The sequence below is a fragment of the Porites lutea genome, chromosome 5, assembly GCF_958299795.1.
Source record: "Porites lutea chromosome 5, jaPorLute2.1, whole genome shotgun sequence".
NCBI classification, from domain to species: Eukaryota; Metazoa; Cnidaria; class Anthozoa; order Scleractinia; family Poritidae; genus Porites; species Porites lutea.
The window spans coordinates 7,537,492-7,557,932 of record NC_133205.1 but is presented as its reverse complement, the minus strand read 5'-3'; the positions used below and the strand labels follow the sequence as shown (position 1 = coordinate 7,557,932).

The window sequence follows — 20,441 nt, the reverse complement described above, 5'->3', positions numbered from 1 at the left end:
GTAAGCGGACTAGCCTATAATATTGCGTTTTTCTTAGTTTTATCACGAATTGATGGTGAACTCGAAACTGGACTATTAACCCTTGAAGCTTCAATTTCCACATCCACAATATTCTCCAGACTGATCTCCATACAGACCTTGTATCATGTGACTTAGGGCATTTCAAAGATAACAGTTTCTCAGAGAGGTATTCCGGTGCAAGTCCATCCAGGATTTTTTTTTAACTAGTAAAGTAGTTTTCGTTCAATACAGATTTGATTGATGGGTCGCCACCCAGAAGTTCCAGAAATAGAAGCAGTCTAGTATGATACGCGCAAATCTTTTGCAACTTTAAAAATCTCATCCAATAAGGATGCATTATTCAGCTTCCCCAAAAAGACATCTTGATGATGTATAGATATTGTTAGGAGAACGTCGTTGTTGGTCACCCCTGGGACTGAAAGGGTTGATATAGTAAAATGTTTAAGCAAGTCACAGTTTAGTCCCTGGCATTTGCTTCGTCATGTGACTGAGTACAAGCAATCACAGCAAGCGAACACGGAGTAAGACAAGGTACCACTCCAGTACTTAGCTTGTGAACATGTCAAAACGAGTCAGTGTTAATTTTTGATTTTGATTGGTGGAGAAAGTAACAATAGGTTTAAGCCGATCGCAAAGCGAAATGACGAGAAACAAAACTCACAGTACCGGCAATCTACTTGTTTTCATACCTCATCTTGTCTTGCAAACCTAAGACAACTCTTTTTCTCATTTTATTTACCTAGAGTGAACAGTCCATCAGTGGAAAACAGTGTCGGCTTAATACAGGTCCAAATAGGTGAAGGATAGGGAAGAAAAGCGCGAAACTTTTTGATGCCTGTCACCGCTTAATAGTGTGTTTTCACATGACATCATGGTGGCCATATCTGTGTCCCAAAACAATGAAACGGCGGCCATGTTTGTGTCCCAAACCAGTCCTGTGGGAGTTGAACTTTTTTCTTCTGTAAACGCTTTCTTTTGTTCTAATAAATTTGCATAGATGCTGGCCACGTGAGTGAAACACAGAATACGTTCCCCTTGGTTTCCACTGGGAATTCTCTATACAACCACCATGCGTGCCGTACAAGCACAAAAGAATAAAGCATTTGACGAACTGTTTCTGTTTTTAATCTATCGTCCGATGAATTCGCCTGAAATGCGACGTAAAGTGAATTTTCTATGCAGCCACCATAACCTAGCAGAGTACAGCCACCATAAGTAGAGTACAGACACAGAAGAATAAAACATTTTGTCCAATTGTTAATTTTTCGTCCGATGAATATGCCTGAAATGCGACGTATAGTAGACTGTTCTTGTATGCCAAACTGTCGATCAATCCCTAACAACATGGCATAGGGTAATTCAGAAGGAGGTTGTTTCGTGCTTCACCACTGCTTTGTTTTCCCATTCACGAATTGGCGAAGCAGAACATGTTTTTAAAATTTGCCTGGAAAAGCTTAGGTGGAACCTCGCTTTTCGTGTTAAACCTAAGGAGAGTAGAGGTATATACCCTACATGGTTGAAAAGAAAAAAAACATTATAGCAGTGTTGCCAAAAGTATCAAAGCAATGCCGCTACAATTACATTGTAAACACATTTCTCGCGCCTTTTTCTGTTGGGTTGTTCCACTTGAATTACATGATGACAAGTTGACTGGAGTGACCGAGTAACAAAGCAGGTGGCTAAAGATTTTTTAAACAATTTATGACATAAAACAAAATTGTTTTAGACGCTACTAGTTAATTGAAACCAAAACGATTCCCGTGCAATGAACATGCAGCATGGGAAGGATAATAATCTTGTTCCCTCTAATTTCTTTGATTGATATATGTGGACTGAGTTTAGCTGAGGAGACCAAACACAGAGGTAAGTTACGCTTTGAACCGTCAAGCTTGAGTGTTGTCGATATCAGCAAATTTGAGTATTATAGGAGATTTATTTAAAAAAACTTGAATTGCATCTGAGGCTAAACTAATTCGCATAATTAATCCATTAGTATAAAGCTGTTTTCTGTGAAAATGTACGTTTCAGTAACGATGAATCTCGCCCTTTCCCATTTATAACTCGAAACATCTCACAACACTCACCAAGACATGCGCAGCAGGCAGGACTACAGAAAAAAGACAATCAGAACCATAGACTATGTTTTGCTCAAATAGAATTAACGTCACTTGCTTCTCGCAAAGGTTTTCTTCATATTCAACTAAGGAAGTACACTCCTGTATTCATTTTCTTCACCAAGGACCAGGAAAGTTTTATGCTTGTAATTTTATCTGAAATGACTGGTATTTTGACATATGAGAGAGAGGGATTTCTGAGTTTGGCTCTTTCAGGAACTATTTGAAGACAGCTGTAAAAACCATGTTTTTCGGGAAAGACCTATTTTTATTAAGATTACTAGTTTCTATTTCTTATGATCTATTACGTCAACGGTTTATTAGAGAAAACGATTAAAATGGCATAAAATACCCTAGTGAAATCTTGAATACCAGTTATTGATGTGAAGCGCACATCCGATTCTATTCCTAGCGGCTTCATACAAAGAACTCTAAGTGAATTTGTTGTACTAGCAAGATTCAACACGATCCAGAGCGATTGAGGTTGTACAGTTTGGGCAAAGGTCAAAGTCGATTTGGCTCCCTCGGGTCCAAATTGTCAATTATTCTAAAACTGTAAAAAAGTGCAATTAAAATTACCAGTCAGTATCAAGATCAAGATCTTAGGTATCTTGTATAAGTTCTAAAAACCTCTTTTGATATCTCTAAATTGTTGAAATTGTTGTCTGAACATGAACGATTTAAATCTGAAATAGAAAAATTCCGTCTGACTAATCCATCGTTAATAAGGATCGCCGCGTAAGTCGAACTCATCAAGACAAAAAGAAGGCAATAACAACAAGGGATTGATGCATTAATTCTCAGAGATATTGAATTTGGACAGCACTAATTATCCTTTCAAAGTTACCCAGTCTGCTTCTGTTAATTAGCTGTATTTATTATTAGCTCTTTCTTAATTAATTTCCTGCAGAAACAGAGGGGAGCGCTTACGTTGCCTCTAGAGAAGAAATAACCAAGCGACGACTTTCTGGCCAGGGTATATAATGTTTGTTTGTTATATAGTGGGAATCTTTTAAGAGGAGGTCTCCAGAAGGTAGTTTTCCATGTTTTATAACAAGTGAGTTTTAATATCGCAAGCCGGTGCATTGTTACTTACAAGACAGGGCGTAGCTAGGGGGGTCCTGGGGTAACCGTGACACCCCTTTTGTGAGATGATTGTTTTATATCCCTGTTATTCAGCGAAAAAAAGCGAATCGAAAGAATCAGCATGCAATAAATCTTTTCCAGTGGTGGATAGTTACATACACTCCGCATTCGCAGAACCGAACATGAGCAGTTGATCATGGTAGGGCGATTGACATTGATAAGATCGTTGACATCTTTGCCACTCAGCATCCACGTCGCCCTTTTACTAAGACATAATTTGACTAATGAGTAGTGAGACCAAAATAGAGTGATTTATGTTACGTGGAACTCAAGTTATGTATGCGGCTGTTTTGTAGGCTCACTTCTAATCCGAAAAAATGTCACTTTTAGTAAAACATGGCGTGAATGTGGACATGCCAATCTGGTAAGTACCTTAGGTGTGACACCCCACCCCCCCCCTCCCTCCCACCCTTTTGAAAAAATCCTAGCTACGCCCATCCTGCTTAGAAGACACGTAACAAAATCTACTGTTTATTTAGCTATAGCCAAGATCTTGAATCTGCACGAACCCATGACGGGTAAAATCTCCTAGAAGTGGCTAAGAATTACTTCCTTCTTCCTTCTTGGAAACATTTAAGAAACAATTTTGATAACAAAACTTAATTTTACAAATTTGACTGTAGCAAAAAAACAACTAAAACAGGTCGTTCACCTCTGCTAAGATTTCTCATTATTGGGCTATTCAATTGAGTCCCGAAAGTGATCTTGCTTTTATATTGTCAGGTGATTTCATAGCACAAAGCTTCGTGTGTGGCTTAAAAAATTAGCCACAACTGACTTCTGATTAAGTCTCAATTAATCTTCTCGACCATTGTCGTGAATTGCTGAAAACATTTTTCTGTCCTTGGATGCAGATGCTTTTCTGGAGATGTGATTGGCTATTTTGATGTGCAGCTTATGTTGTTATTTGTTGGGCTGGATTGGGTTTTAGACCTCGACGGCCTTGTTCATCACAAAAACTAAACTTGTCAATCTTTAGAGATTAAAAGGCAACCAGGAGTTATTATTGAGCGATGGGATGGAATCGATGGCTATCTGATTAAAAAACTACTGGAAAATCCACGTTTTCCTGACATGCCAACATATGTCTCTGCATCACCGACGTTTGAGGAACCACGAGACTGGGGGAACAATTATGGATCGCGAATCAGGGGTTACTTTGTGCCTAAACAAACTGGACCACACGTATTCTTCATAGGTATTACAATTGCAAACAATAAACAGTTAGATTACGCTGTAAAATAGGTATGACGATGATGATTAAAATTTTTACTATAAGAAGAGTATGATTACAATAGCAATAATAGAATTAAATATTTATTATTATTGTTATTATTATTATTATTGTTCTATTACAATTAACGTGGACTGTGGTAAAATCCCATAATATACAGTTTGACCTGATTAAGAGGCCATCCGGCCCTCGGGTTACCGGCAACTGGCCGCTCAATAGAGGTTCGTCAAAAATCAGCATAATCTTAAGCAGAAACATCACTTTATTTTGAAACAAACGCGCCACGGAAGAAACATTACTGTTCCACAATGAATCATCAGTTTCTATCTCGGCCTGTATTTTCCTTCTTCACATTCTTAAATGAAGCCAAACTAAGAGTTTCAAGCGGCTGATGGCTTCTTGATAGAGGTGACAACAATGGCAGAACTCTCGTTAGGACGGCTAACAGGTGGCCGATTCATAGAGGTTTAATTTCCCATTCTTGGCTACAGTTATTTCGGGACTTTGATTACTGGCTGCTTAATAGAGGTTGGCCGCTTAATAAAGCTTCAAATGTAGTTGCTTTTTGGTAACATTACATTTGTGTGCATTTTCTCGTTTTGTGTTATTGATTTTACTTTTTCCTTTACATTTTCTTCAAGAAAGCGATAATGAAGGCCAGCTATTTCTCAGTACCACACTTGACCCAGACAAAAAGATATTAATCTGCAAAGTTCAAAAAGACCACGAGTCACTACCGCTGCAGTTCAAAAAGTAAGACGTCCAGCCTGGCTTTTTAGTATAAAGGGACCTCTCTAGTTTCTTTCTCTTTTTTATTTTCCTCTTTCTTTTCCATTTAGCGTTTTACCAGTAGGCGTAAAACTGGCAAACGAAGCTTGACATAAATTTGCATCATAAACATAGTTTGTATAAATGAAGTTGATATAACAAAATAATGTCAAAACAGTCATTTATGATGAAGCTTCTTTTACAGTCGAACCAGGTCAAGCGTACCCTTAAGATCCCATTAATGAATTTATTATGCGAAAGTTGAACCCGTAATGAGCCGTGAATTCACACGCGAGGAAGTTATGAAATTTCTACCAGGTCAGTTTCGCTCATTTGATGTAAAAATGTCTTCGAAGCAATTTTATCCATTCAAAGATTTTCAATCTGACCAAATACAGAGAAGTTCTAGTAAAATACTCACTGCTCATAACGCATGCAGGAATGCCAATTTGAATTTGACACTAGTTACGGGAAGGACTAACAGATTTATTTTTCAACTAATCAGTTCATTAATACAATCTTGGGGGAACTCTTAGCCTGTGCCTTGACTGTAATTAGAGTTAAATGCTCCCTCTTCAAAATAGATAAAAGCATTTGCCCCATTTTGAATCGTCTACTTGCTGAGTTACATTCCTTGTACATTATTGCATGCAATATGGAGGTTGCAAACACACGCATTGCATGCACTTAGAAAGTTAATTTGAATAAATCAGGGAGTTGATTTCGAATTTCTGGACTGTTAAGGTACCCCGAACAGAAGTCTTACCCAATCAGCTTGATAAAAGGTTCTTATTACTACATCGAGGCACTTCATAAGGAACAGTATGGCAATGATTCCTTGGCAGCCGCCGTACAAACCCCCGATAACAAAACCTATGCACCCATCCCTTCCCAGTTCCTGTGGACGGCCTCGCCTACTGAAAACTCAGGTATGCACCCCATAGAACTAACCGTGTTTCTGTCGATACCAAAGAACAATTTAGTACTTAAAGCATTAATAACTTTATCTGAGGAAACCGATAATACATAACCAACACTCTACACGCAACTTTCCCAGGAATTTCAAGTAGACAAGCAGGCATGGATTGTAGCTCCATATTTTTCTTGTTTTCGCTTTAATGAAGAAATGTAATACGTTATAATAAATATTGTGCGGAAATAACCCAAGCAATTTATCCTTACACTACAACGATTCCATTTTTGCCAAAATCTTACTTGTGGAAGCAAAGTTTTGTCAGTTAACTCAGTCACAAGTCTTACCTTTCGTTCTTCCTGACTAATTTTACCTTCCATTGTTTTCTTTCCAGTGAACGTTGCGAAGGGTTCATCCTATATTCTCTTAAAAATAGCAGCAAAGGCGGGAGCCAAGGCTGGTGCTTCTCTCGGGATAGCTCAAGCCCAAAAAAGTGGAGCAGAGGCAGGGGCAGAGGCAGGTGCTGAAGCCGGTGCCAAGGCTGGAGCTGAGGCAGCAGCTCAAGCTGCAACTAAGGCTGCAACAGAAGTGGCTACCAAAACACTGAAAGAGGCCTTGCTCAAACTGACAAAACTGAGCAAACCGGTGAGTGTTACTGATATGACGCCGTCCTTCAAACAAGTCATATTTGCTATATTTGCCACTGTTTTCCCACTTGGATGAAAATTATTTAACAATTAAAGCGTCGTTTTTAACTTGCAGTCCCACTGGAACTGAAAACGTTATTTTCTTAAAGGTACGGTGCTTGATTCGTCAGCGGACTGGAATTGTCATCCGGAGACCAGAGTTCAAACGTTGTTCCGACCACTAGCTTACGATTGGCTTTTTACTCACGGTCCTAAAACAGAACTCCTTGTCTTCCCTCGCAAAGAGCTAACTGGTCAGCTTCCAGCCAGTGATGGATAATTTCCAGCCCTCTTTAAAATGATAGGGTCGGTTATTTAAAGGAAGTCTAGCTTAGACCGTGGTTTAGAAAATCTTTGAACCTCCAGATCTCTCCTTAGAGAGACAAATGCTTTTCTAGTCTACGCCATATGCTTTCATGAAACTGTTCGCGATGAATGGTGTTAACATAAAAGCGTTTGGCAAACTGGAAACGGCTTGGGACGCGGTTTTGTTAAACACCGCCTAAACTCCGTTTAAATATCTGGCCCATAAAGTTTACTGATTGTCTATTTTTTTAAAATCACTGATTTGCCCGACCCAGACATTGTAGCCTTGCGCTTTAAACCCTGCAGAGAGTCAATGATGGCTGTTTCTTGCTGGTTTGCACTTGACGTCACGGCGGGCATGTTGGTGATCAAGAACAAATTGGCATTTGTCTCTGCTGGGAAATAAACTCCTTTTTCATGTAAATTTTCGAAAAAAATATCGTATTGACCACCTACATGGCCGCCTCGTCACGTGCTAACAAACCAAGAATATTTCTCATATTTGTGGTTCTCAGGTATTTAATATCTACACGGCAAACGGAAGTGTGATTTCTCGTCCAGTTGCCTCTTCCAAACCTGGAAGTGAAATAGGTGCTACGACGGCAGAAGGTAAAATTAGTGGCCAAATTGCTCAAACTGGACAAAGGGAAGCCCACGCGGGAGTTGAAGTAGAGGCGTCAAGCCATGTTGGCAAAATCAGTGGTTCTTTTTCCTACAACCCAGAAAAACCATTTTACATTTTCCCAGGCAGCTCTTCTAACGTCCGGATTAGAGCAACACATCATCAGTTTCTGGACCAACGGGGATACGCCCGAGTAAGTAAGTTGAAAGAAAAAGCCCAAACCTAAGATTCAGAAGGGTGGTTGGACGGAATGCTTCGGATCCTGTGACATTTTCCACTCAAACAAGAAATTTCAAATTAAGTCATTGATTAGGTGCTCTGAAATATAAGGTTGTTCATAGTTAAAGTTTACTAGAATAAAAAAAGTCTTTGACGGTGAAGAAAATTGAAAATGATAATCTGACAGTATATTGCCTGCGTGCAGACGTTTCCTATTTCCTTTGTTGCACGCGGAAAAGGGACGTCTGCGTAACGCCGTCGCTAATCGTGTTCCAGCGTCCTGCTGGGTTCCCAAGATCTTGGGAACACGCTGTGATAGGCTGACACACAGTGCGCATTGTTTGACTTAACGCTGATTGGTTGTTATCGAATGTGGTCTGATAATGTATGCGGTGATTTAAATGATTTATGTAAGCGGGGTTTTCTAACCAAAACAAATCAAAACATGTACGATTGTGTGCAGTGTTTTTCGTCGATCGAAAAGCAGAGCGATCGAAATCTTGTGCGGGGAAGCGGAAAATTTAACGTGTACGAGGAAATTATTTCTTTACAATTTACTGTGCAAGACACATCACATCATATTTGTAAACAGTGTCTGAGAAAACTACAAAAGCGGCGTGAACTTCGCACCAGGCAGGCATTTCGGAGAAAGCCAGCCAGAGAAACTAAAATCTTTATTTAGCCGTAACAAACAGAGGTCAAGAAAATTTAAACCCTTTACAACTGCATCTGAAATCAAATCCTATCGGGAACACCCACAGAAGAATAAACGACAGGAAATGATTACTCAGTATGCATGTAACAAACCTGCTTCATGACCTCTAAATGGAAGACTTAGCGCGGCAAAAATGAGATTTACTCAGTCAAAGGTTAGACTGCTACATGCACTGTGTAGTGCTAGTAATCTTCGCACGAGAGAGAAAAGAAGAAAAATCTCTGTTCAAGCCGACTCTCAAGGTCACGTTTCGCCAGTATCACGAGCTTATGATGTTTTGTTTGGCCTGTCAACTCTTATTTCTAACCGGATATTGTTTCACAATTTATGCGAAATAGAATACCCTGCCAGCGGGACGCTGGAACACGATTAGCGACGGCGTTACGCAGACGTCCCTTTTCCGCGTGCAACAAAGGAAATAGGAGACGTCTGCACGCAGGCAAACAGTATATTTCTAGCGAAGAACCGATGCATCTGATACCCTTCAATAAATTATATTCCTGAATCCGCCTCTGTGAAACCTTTGCAAAAAATTAATTTTTGGTCTTGCAAACAGCCTGAAGAAAATCGCTAAGCAAATTTTAGCTAACCAAATCGAGATAGTCATTTGCTTTTCGTTATTTTCCTTTCAAAGTTCCTGGTTGTAGGTAAGTACAAAATACAGTATGAATGTGGCTTTCATCATGTCAGGGAAATTTAATTGGACAAGAAAAACTGCAGCATTCCATCAAGGCCTTTTTAAACGGCTAAACTTGAAAAAATGTGTAGAAGCTCTTTAACGGTAGAATTCTTAGCTTAGATGCATTCTCTTTTAGTTCTGAAAAATGCAGTACCATCCGAAAGAAAACGTTGCGTGATTATATTCTGTAATGAGAGAGAGAGCGTCGCCTAAAAATGATATTAAATCGTTTTCACTGTAACTGTGGCGTTGTGTAGTCTTACCATGATAATATACCTGTCTTAGATGTACGAACAGTCAATTTTTCTATTATTTTGTTTTATAACTTGAAATCTATCCGATTTTTTTGTCACAGTTGTACATGGAGGTCTGTATGTTTTCCACTCATTGGACGTTCCTGCAACTCAGAATCCACTAGAAAATCTCTGCTGGCGAATCACTAACGGGAAACTGGAAATGACCCAAAACTGCCAGGTTGTTTCTGTAGTTAATGAGATAATAACCCATCTGACCGTGGTTGTTAAAAGGTATACGGTGGGTAGAGTTAGGCTTCGTGGACAGCTATTACTTTCCCAATTTTGAGGACTCATCAGCATGGTTGGAAGTCCTTTTGCATTCAGATTCGATTCGTAGTACACGGCTGGATCGATGATCGCTTGTTTAGGGGTAGGAAGGGAAAGTCAGGGTAATATCAATGATGATGATGATTATTATTATTATTATGATGATGATGATGGCGGTGGTGGTGGTGGTGGTGGTGGTAGGGTTAACTGTAACGTCATTGAAGATTAATTAACAGGTGATTGTGCCTTAGAAAACGATTCTCGACTCAGGAAAATTGGATCTAGGTCTAGTTTGACCTAGTTTCAGCGGGCTTTTGGCTTCGAACCAGAGGCCGGTTTTTGCAGGTCAGAAAGTGATAATTCAGTAAACTTTCTAGACTGAAATGACACTGGTTTGAAACTTCGCGGAGTGAATAAAATTGCTCTAAAATTTGCGATCTTTCAAATTTGGACTCGGTGAAATGCTTCCAGGGACCACTAACTTACTGCTTGGTGTCAGTTAAAGGCTTTTCATCGGCCTTTGAATGAGTTTTCATTGTTTTAAATTGCCAAGTAGTAGAATGAGTTGATTTTTTCGCTAACCCAGTTTTCAAAAATCCAGGTATACTTATCTTGTTGCAATTGATGGATAGGTTTTCATCGCCCACATTCCCGGATTTATGAAGGGAACTGGAGAATTTCAGACAATATCATTTGAGTCAGCATGTGCGCCTGGTCACTATATTCGACAAAAGAACTATAAGTTTGTTTTGGGAACAAAAGGAGACCCAAAATTTGGTAAGTGAAATTCAAAGGTGCCAAACCACTTCAAACGTTTACGATCATTCTTTGATTGCAATAACGTGAGAAATTTTGAACACCTTTTTGCCACAATTTTTCGAAAAAGGCACGGGCATGATAGAGGAGAAATTGCGCCATCATTTTGCTTCCTGCTCTCGACTAAGTAATAAGCACAAAAAAATTTCAAAAGTAATATTTTGTAAGGGAATCTGGAAAACTTTTGCTCGCTGAATCCGGAATCTTGGGCTTTGAAATCCGGAGTACAGCTCAAGGAATTCGGACTCCAAAATCCATAGCTTAAGTCCAGAATGCAGTACCTGGAATCCAGAATCAACGACGTGAAATCCAGATTCCAAGACTGTCTTGGATTCCTTTACATGGGTCTATACTGTAAACTGTAGTAAATATGCTCAATACTTTGACTCTCAGATTTTGATGCCAGTGCAGCCTTCCACCAGGTATTTTCATTACCAGGAGCATTTCAGTTCAGCCTAATGAGAAAGGGATGGTATATTTGCCATAGCAAGGACAAGGACTATCACAGAGTGGATGTAGTCACAGACTTCAACATGGCGTCCATGCAATGGTTTAGGCGATGCTCATTTGCCTTAAGACCTATTGAAGATGGAGAGAATCAATTGATGAATTGTTTCAACATGGTTACAACGCCAGAGCCTTCGGTGACTCACGCAACTTCATCAAAACCAACCAGCCGTCCCTCAATAATACCAACGACAAGTCACAAGCCTAAAGGTAATCAGCATAATCCTTGATTGGTAGAAATGAAGGCTTTTCGTAATAGCAGAACTCACTCTTCTGGCTTTTATTAATATTACCATAAATTGTCGCTTATAAGCCCTTGGCTTATACATCTTCGTCTTAAGTTTTAGGAGGGCTTATAAACGGAGGGCCTTTTATCCGCGGAGGGGGTTTATAACCGCAAAAGGCATCAATTTTTCAAATGATGCCTACACCCTGTCAAGTGCCAACACACTTCACACAGTTTAATTAATCGCCCCTGCCCATTTAAGGTAATCCAAGACAGACTTGGATTCAGACTGGATTCCCCGCTCTGGATTCCAGTGGCACTTGCATTCTAGATTATAACTGTTGGCGGAATACCTAAATCTGGATTACCTTAAGTGGGCGAAAGTTTTAACTGTGACTGGATGTAAGAAAAAGATGAAATAATCTTAACTAGAAAAAAATAAGCTTAAGGATGTTGTAAGTAGTCAAACAAACAGAATCGGAATGGAGCCTATGAATTCCGGATGACCTGTTGGACACACGTCACGAGTTTGCTCCTGTTCGAGCTACTACAAATGATTTTTCGAAAAATTCTCGTTGTAAACTTTCATTGCGTGCAGACTAGTTTTGCTGCATACATAAAAGTGACGCGTACGCTGCTCATGGTTTTTTCGCTTTTTAGCGCGTTTTTGGAGTACGTATTCAAGCCGTTCTCCAGACTGCTAACCACTTATTTTAAGGATAAACACAAAATTTTCATTGAATTTGCTTAATTTCAGGTCCTTGCGTATACGTCCACTTTGTCAACACGGTTGATATACCCATCATCCTATATTCCAGTCTCAAACCAGAAGGTTATTTGGTCACAGGACACGAGTTAAATCTTCATTACGTTATAAAAAAAGGTCGAGCGGTAGGTTTTAAAGAGATGCGGAAGAAATCAAGGGTTTCAGGTGATCAAGGAGAGAATGCTTCCAAGGTAAGATCTGGTAAAAAAAGATCAGTTTACTCAAAAGTAGATACGCCATTGTTATTTCAAAAATTTCACTAGGTGAACAATATATGGCCGTAAAAATACAAGGACCTAATGTGCCAGGGTTGGGTTTGCAAAGATGAATTGACCTCCATTCTCAGGGTTTCCTCTCCGTCCTTACCCCTCAAGAGTGCAACAATGCAACCGACATTTTATCAGCCAAATTTTTTTTTTTTTCGCAAAAAAAGTATCAGTCCACTGAAAACGAAATGGAACGCTTAAGAGTGACAAATGATGCACGACTGGCTGCGTTCTTTGTTTTCTCGAGCCTATTAAAGTAACGGAGATTCCATGTAGCTTATTTTTAAAGTAACATATTATGGAGACAGCCCTTTTTGGCCGCTACCGAAATAGTTATCAATACTCTTTGCGATAATTTGCAGGACATGGATGTACCAGGAAAAAATCAACATCTTTACCTTGACGAGACTTCAGCCAAGCTATTGGGAGGTCAAATAATTACGTTTTGGGCTAAAGATCCAACCGGAAAACGTGAAGTCTTCATTGATGGAAAAAAGATAATATATGTCATTCCCGGTCTTGACTGTGATCCTTCTATTGAAGTCACACTGACTTCGAGGACCAAGAAAAGTATGGGTACTCGTTTAACATTCCTTAGTCCTTATTTAACAACACTGTTATGTAATTTAGCAAGCAGACTTAAGGCTGCGTTGAATAATCTCCTCTATATACTTTTAAGACACGATTTTAGTTTAGCGTTTTTTTTGTTTGTTTGTTTGCTTCTGTTGTTCTTTTTCTATTGGTCTAACTGTATTGCTCATACTATGGGTTATTTAAACTTGCGCTATAAAGAATTAATTTCGATGTCCCTTTTTCTCAGGCACGTCAACAACGCAGCCAACGACCTCTACACAATCACCACCTTCAACAACTCATGTTACAGCATCGCCAGTTCCTCCAACCTTCCCTCCCTCCCCTCCTCTTCCTCCTCCTCCTTCTCCGCCCTCACAACCACCTCCTCCTCCTCCACCACCACCGCCACCACCTACTACTATCCGACCACCACCTACTACTACTCGACCACCACCACCACAACCTCCTCCACCACTTGAACCCCTTCCCCCTTCTCCACCTCCACCCTTTCCTCCATCGCCTGCACCTCCTCTTCCCCCTCCCCCACCCCCTGCTTTACCTTCTACACCTACACCTTTGCCTCCTCCTATTCCTCCTCCTTCTTATCCTTCCTCTCCTACGCCATGTTCTCCACGATTACCACCAAAATCGCCTTACACTACAACAGTGCGACCCTGTTCACCCACGAAACCAGTCATGCCACCGCCACAACCGTCTATCCCAACCTTACCTCCCAAATCTCAGCCTCCCGTGCCACCACCTCCCTCGGCACCATCCGTGACAACACCAACCACTCTACCAGTAACACTTCCAACTTGCGGTCCTAATACAACTAGGGCCCCTTTCTTGACAACAACTATTCGACCGTGCAAACCAACCACTAAGCCTCAATATACCACACTTCCACCCTGTCCTCCCAATCCTAACAACTTTCCCCCGGGACCTAAACCTTGCAAACCTTCCCTTAGCTCTCCCTCTCCCGTTCTAACGCCAACTCCCCCTCCACTTTCTCCTCCATCATGTTCATCACCAGGAAAACCTTCGACACCTGGGTTAGTCCCTTCTTGTCCTCCACCACCGCCGGTTTCTACCAAACCACCAAAAGTAGTCACAGTTACCTTACCAACACTACCTCCAGTACAAACCCCGCCTTTGATTTCAGCTCCGGGTAAGGTTCGATTTATCTTAAGAAAATTCTTATACATCCGCATAAAATTCAAAATTCTACGTATATATATTGACGAGTTGAAAATCTTTGTGCATGTGGGACTTTTTCTGGATTTTTTCTAGGCCCTTGGCGATAGGGACTTGGTTGTGACCAAATATAATTTTTAACGCTTTCTTCTTGCCTGAATTGACCAGTAATAAGGGTTGAAATTAAGACAATTGCAGGAAATACTTTTTCAATACTTTTTATATTCTCTTTCTCCTAACGAAATAAAATTGATTGATAATATAATTTCACAGCATACGAAGAACTCTCTTTAAAACACCCATATTACCCACTGGTTAATTTCTTAGAGAAGTTGGTTGCTCTGAGAGTTTCATTTCGCGTTCAATTAAAGAATATCGTCCGGTATCGTTTACAGACTCGTATTTGATGCTAGTTCTAGAACTTTTCTGCAGGTAAGCTCAAGATCAAAACTTCTTATGTCCTTTAGGGCTAGCAAGCAACCATCAGAAAGAGCCTCTCCAGTCGAAACTTGTGATGTATGTGTTCGTGGCTAGCATGTTCACGTAATCAGTCTGAGAAAATCCAATCGATCTTGAGAGCGAAATGAGCGGCACATTAATTGTGTACCGTTCTGTTTTTTTTCTTACGTAGGCTGTATGCCCACCCATGGAGGGACTTCGCACGGTGCTTGCTGCATGTTTCCGTTTATCTATAACGGAACTCTACAACACCGATGCACAAGAGCCGAACGCGGCTATCGCTGGTGTTCTACCACTGTTAATTATGACTCAGATAAACAGTGGGGATTCTGTACTTCCTGTTTTTTGTGCTATGGCGGCAACTCAAATGGGAACTGTTGTCATTTTCCGTTCAAATATGGCGGGAAAATGTATACGACCTGCACCACTCAGGATGATACCAAGCCATGGTGTGCCACCACTTACGACCACGATGTTGATAAACAATGGGGTTACTGTGGAGGTGGGAAAAAGTCTCTTAATTAACACAACAAACTGCTATATAGCTCCTATATAGCTCCTATAAATATATCACGTTAACGTCACTTCGAAGCCCTTTTACGATGTTTCTCAGAGAACGGCGTCATATGATTGTTACATGTAATTTAATTTTCTTCGTGTCATCGCTAACAGCAGCCTCTTAGGTTACTCTCACAAGGAAAAGGCTATCCGCTATAGTATGGACACCCGTGCGATATATGACTCTCCACTTTAGACATCAGCGCAGCGCAGTCTCGCTGCGTCCGAAATAGCACCAAAATCATCGTTACTTGTGTGAACAGAAGCCCTTATCCGGTAAGGTTCTTGTGCTAGCGCAAAAGCTACCTGGTATAGAGTGAACATAGCTTCGTTGACTAATTAACAATTATTCCTCGAGCCCGCATGGGCTCTGAGTCAATAGCCCATGAGGCCGAAGGCCGAATGCGCTATGACTCAGAGGCCATGAGGGCGAGAGGAATAATTGTTTTAGTAAAATCCAGCTAGTTGTTCAGAAATGTCGAGACAAAACAACTTTTAATTAGCTAGTAGACTTTGATCCTTTTTTGCCGCCAAAAAGCCGGCGTTTTTCGCTACTAGTGGGCTATAACATCTAGCCTAGTAGTAGCTCAATTAATCAGAACGCAGCATTGATAATAGACCCCTAGTTGGATTTTACTAATTCACGTTAGTCTTGTACAAGATAGTTTTAAAAAAACTAAAATTAAAGATTTAATTATTTTCTCTGTTTTTTCTTTGCATTTCTCTTCGTTTACAAGAACGATTTATACAAATAATTCTCATTTCCATTTAGGCGATGCCCCTGGTTCCGTTCCTCAGCCAAAGATTACTTTCCCACCATGCACCCCAGACTGTGATAACAAATGTGTCGACATGTGTCCAGACTACTGTTGTGTAAAAGGAACGATAAGAAAAGAAACTGGACAAACAGCTGAGATTGTTCATTCCTCCCAGGTAATAATAGGCATAAAAGTTGTCGTTAAAAGAATTAGCCAAAAGAGAGGTCAAGGAAAGGTATTTTGTATATCTTGATGCTACTAAAGCTTGTTTACTCTTATAGACACGATTTGCTCCGCCACCACCCCCCCCCCCCCCCCCACCCCCTCTCCTCTTCAAAAAAAGTGGAAAAACCACAGCCCATATACTTCCGGTTGATTTGTGTCGCTCAAAAACGTCTTTGTTCTAGCCCACTTAAAGCAAAATAGTGTTAGTGACCTCTTCCATCGCACACGGGACGGAACGTACTCAACCTACTGTTAGCCATCACGACTCTAAAACTATCCAATGAGGGTGAATTTTCCTTGTACTAATTGCCAAGTTAGCTCTGAAACGTTGACATCAGTCAACTAAATCAAACACAGCAAGTATATGAGGCCTCAGCACGCCCCTATAAGTTAACGTTTATCTTATCGTGTTTAAATCACGAAGGCTATTTTGGAGGAGACTTCTACCTTTTTAAGGACACTAAATGAGTTATATTCGAGCATTAAAGAAGGCAAAAGTTTTTGCCGAAACGTTTTTGCTCATTTCAAAATCCTTGAGTTTATGATATTCTTGTGCGACTCGAGATTCCTGCTGTCCAGACGTCTTTAATTTTTTTTCCAGACTTACCAACTACCGCAAACTCAGAATATATATTCCTCCTGTCCAATCATCTGCGTCACAACCTGTGTCCCGGTTTGCCCAATGCGTTGTTGTAAACATCCTCTTCCCTATGAAAACCCATCTGTTTCACCAGTTTACTGTACCCAGACCTGTTCCAGCTTCTGCTCCAGCTCCTGCCCAGCAGAATGTTGCAAAAATGCGCCTCAAGCTTGGACTCGAACATTTCCATCGTTCAGCCTCACCAAACTTTGCCCAGCTGATTGTGACTCTACGAACTGCTTTGCTAGATGTCCACCTCAGTGTTGCCAGAATAAAATAGATAAATCAAAAAAGTATCTTTCACTTGAAGATTTGAGCCGAAGTCCATCGGCAATGATTGCTGTTAGATCGAAATTAGTTTGTCCCGCTACGTGTTACGACGTTTGCTCCAAAGAATGCGCCGAACACTGTTGCAGAATTGGTAGTGAAAGAGACGTTCCCAAGAATAAACGTCCCCAAGTTCCTGATCATGGTAATACAATGTTGGCGCATTAAGGCATAATCATCTTAAGAAATATAATCAACTCTCTCTTAACGGACACCTCTGAAAGACCCACACCTCGCTGAAATGGACGCTTAGAGTTGCTCTGCATTTCTTTGATTCCTTCTTTTAGTTGTCGTTCTATAAGAAAAACATCTCTCTGAGACCGACACATAATGCAAATCTCAAAGAATCCGTCTCACAGACTTTTGACTGTATTTGCTTTAGGTTAGCTGAATTTCGTGTATTAAAACGCAATGTTCTCAGTATTCCATTTTCAAGAACTTGCTTCGAAACTAGCGCATAGCGTAACAGGTGATAGTACAGTTCGCTTTAACCGTGCTTGCATTCTCGTTTTTAAATGGCCGAACCACAACCTTTAAATACTGCAGCTGTGGTTAATCCAACAAAAACGTTTGTATCAGTGAAAGTCCACTTAAAGTGACCTTTTCATGCTGAACGTTAGCTTACTTGTACATAAGAACTGCTTTAGGTCTATTCAAGTACGGTAGGGTGGAAGGTAGTGACCACAACTTTCAAGACGTCGGTCCAATTACAAGACAGCTAAATCATATTATTTATTTACTGCAAATTCTCAGTTTGAATTGTGTTTAATTTTTTTTTTTTCTTTAATTTGCCTTTCAGAATGTAAAAATGGTGTTTCTACAACTGGAGGTAATGCCAGGGGAGCTTGCTGTAAATTCCCCTTCATCTATAAAGGCGTGGCTCACTGGACATGCACAAATGAAAATGCTGCCAAGGAATGGTGTTCTGTGACAAAAGTGTTTGACATCGACAGAAAGTGGGGTTACTGTGGATGGTAAGTAAGCAAAGTGTGGAGGTTAAAAATGATAATGAACAAAGAGAACGGGTGAGAGTGTGTTTGTAACTCATCCGAGTATACTTACTCAGTACTTCATGTTTTACATGCTTTTTCTCGCCTTAATCGTGTTCCGGCGCTTTCGTATTCTTTCGAACAGTTTCAAATGACCACAGAGAGGTGAAAAAATTGTTCTTTTTTTTCCTCATTTGGTTTGTTGTAATTAATTATTTCATCAAACTGTTCATAAGAAAAAAAAACACAAACACATGGAATTGAAAAAGTTGTAATCATATATACAACATGACGACGATGGAAGAGATTAATTGCGACCTCTCTATCCGGGTCAGTGCCTCGTCAAGCGCAGCCTGAAGTTGATTTCATATCTAACCCTCTGTTACTTCAAAAGTCACTATATATGGGATCGGAATCACAGGGGAACTTTGCGGGTGGATCAAGAATTCAGCTCAAGATATTAATGTCAGTGACTGTCGTTCCAGCTTACTCAGAGGCACATTCGTGTTCCTCAAGAATCTGTGCTTGGTCCACCTTTTTACCATATTATTACAATTATCTGACGAGCATTGTTGGTGACTGTGATGGTTAACCTCATATGTATGCTGACAACACGAACCATTCGTCATAATCGTACCATGATGGTTACTTTTCTCAGTTTTAATTTGAAAAAACTTACTGACTGGTAAATACAATTTTCTAACCCCACATCCAGGCAAAAAGGTCCTGGGTTTATGGTTCTAAAAGGCACGCTTCTCAGTGCTTTAGATAGTGTAAAATAGATTGTATCCCGTCATAGAAATTAACCAAACACAGGTACTATTAATTTCTAAAGCAAGTCTCAACATCATTCTTTTTCATTGTTTTTTTTTTTGGTTTTCAGAGACAGACAAATCAAGTCAATCATTAAGATACACAATGCTATTATTATTGTCGAAGGGAAGGCGCTAATACTGTTTTCCGCTATCGGCCTGTGTTTCCCATGTACATATTACCTTCTAAAACAGGCCGAAATGGTAAAGATCTCTAGTCAAGTAAATTCTGCAGTAACCCAGCAACACTATGCGCTTGAAAAACCGTTGTGAAAGGGAGAACTAAGTGGATATGAAAACGTATCATTTAATGATACATCAGGGCATTTTAGGGCAACACCTTTGTATTTACCAACGACACAAACACACTAAAGAAAAAAATACAATCCTTGTCTAGTTTTCATTTCCTTGTATACCAGGACCCTTAAAACAAACCTAAATTTTGCAGAAATAAGAATTTCTAGTCGTGATGTATTAGACGACATTTCTTGTAAAGAGACAAACCAAAATCACTTGTAATAAAGTTTTGCCTTTTGTGTGCTATTACACAGAGTAACACCGTGATTCATTCACTCAAACTGTTCTCATTAAATGTTGTTATTTTGAATGATTATCTGTCTGAAATATGTACTTCAGGTCTTTTCTGCAAGGTTTAACCTTGAATGTTCAGGGTCTGTTATACCGGCCTAACATTCACCCATTCAGGTCCCAGTTGTTTGTACTGCTCGATAACGCTATCCACCGGATAACTAACTATCCAGTGGATAACGCAATTGGTTTACTCCCCAACACTTATCCACTAGATAGTGATTTATCCTGTGAATAGCGCTATCCTGCTTTTGAACAGCTGGGCCCGGATAAGAGTACATAGAGAGCTTTCTTTCCCTCTTAAGCATTTTTCCACTCTTCTTCAATCTCCTTTCTTTTCTCTTTGAACTGACAAAAGTAAACCTCTTTTATCATGCCTCAGGAAGATCTTTCTTAAAGTTCCCACGAGAGCTTTCTTTGTTTTTGAATTATTGTCTTATTATCATTTTTCCGCATAAGTTAAATATATGCAAAAAATTGAAAAAGAGATGAGGCAAGGGAGTCCAAGGGAGACAGTAAGGCTTATGAATAGGACCACCTTAAAAAATATTTAACCTAATCAAAGCTGATTAATAAATAAAATACTGGCATTTGAAAGACAATTTAACTAAGCACATACAATTTCTTCCCGTAAATCGATATATAAGATTTTGTCGATGGGAATTTACATTTATCAAACGTGAGCTGTTCAGGAATCGCTCAATGTTTTATTTAGCCTCTGAAAGGGAATTACCGGTAATAGGCATACACC

At 40.0% G+C, this 20,441-nt stretch overlaps 1 protein-coding gene across 1 annotated transcript; it reads left to right on the top strand.

Moving 5' to 3' along the window:
- Positions 1-1,799: 1,799 nt before the first annotated feature.
- LOC140937832 (uncharacterized) lies at positions 1,800-18,279 on the top strand. The gene is made up of 17 exons (XM_073387407.1): positions 1,800-1,884; positions 3,046-3,111; positions 4,261-4,479; positions 5,157-5,268; positions 6,028-6,212; positions 6,591-6,841; positions 7,704-8,007; positions 9,779-9,897; positions 10,619-10,763; positions 11,196-11,519; positions 12,293-12,492; positions 12,930-13,143; positions 13,388-14,308; positions 14,966-15,295; positions 16,124-16,284; positions 16,936-17,446; positions 18,101-18,279. Exons 1-17 carry the CDS (start codon positions 1,800-1,802, stop codon positions 18,277-18,279), a joined length of 4,326 nt encoding a protein of 1,441 aa, XP_073243508.1.
- Positions 18,280-20,441: the final 2,162 nt, after the last annotated feature.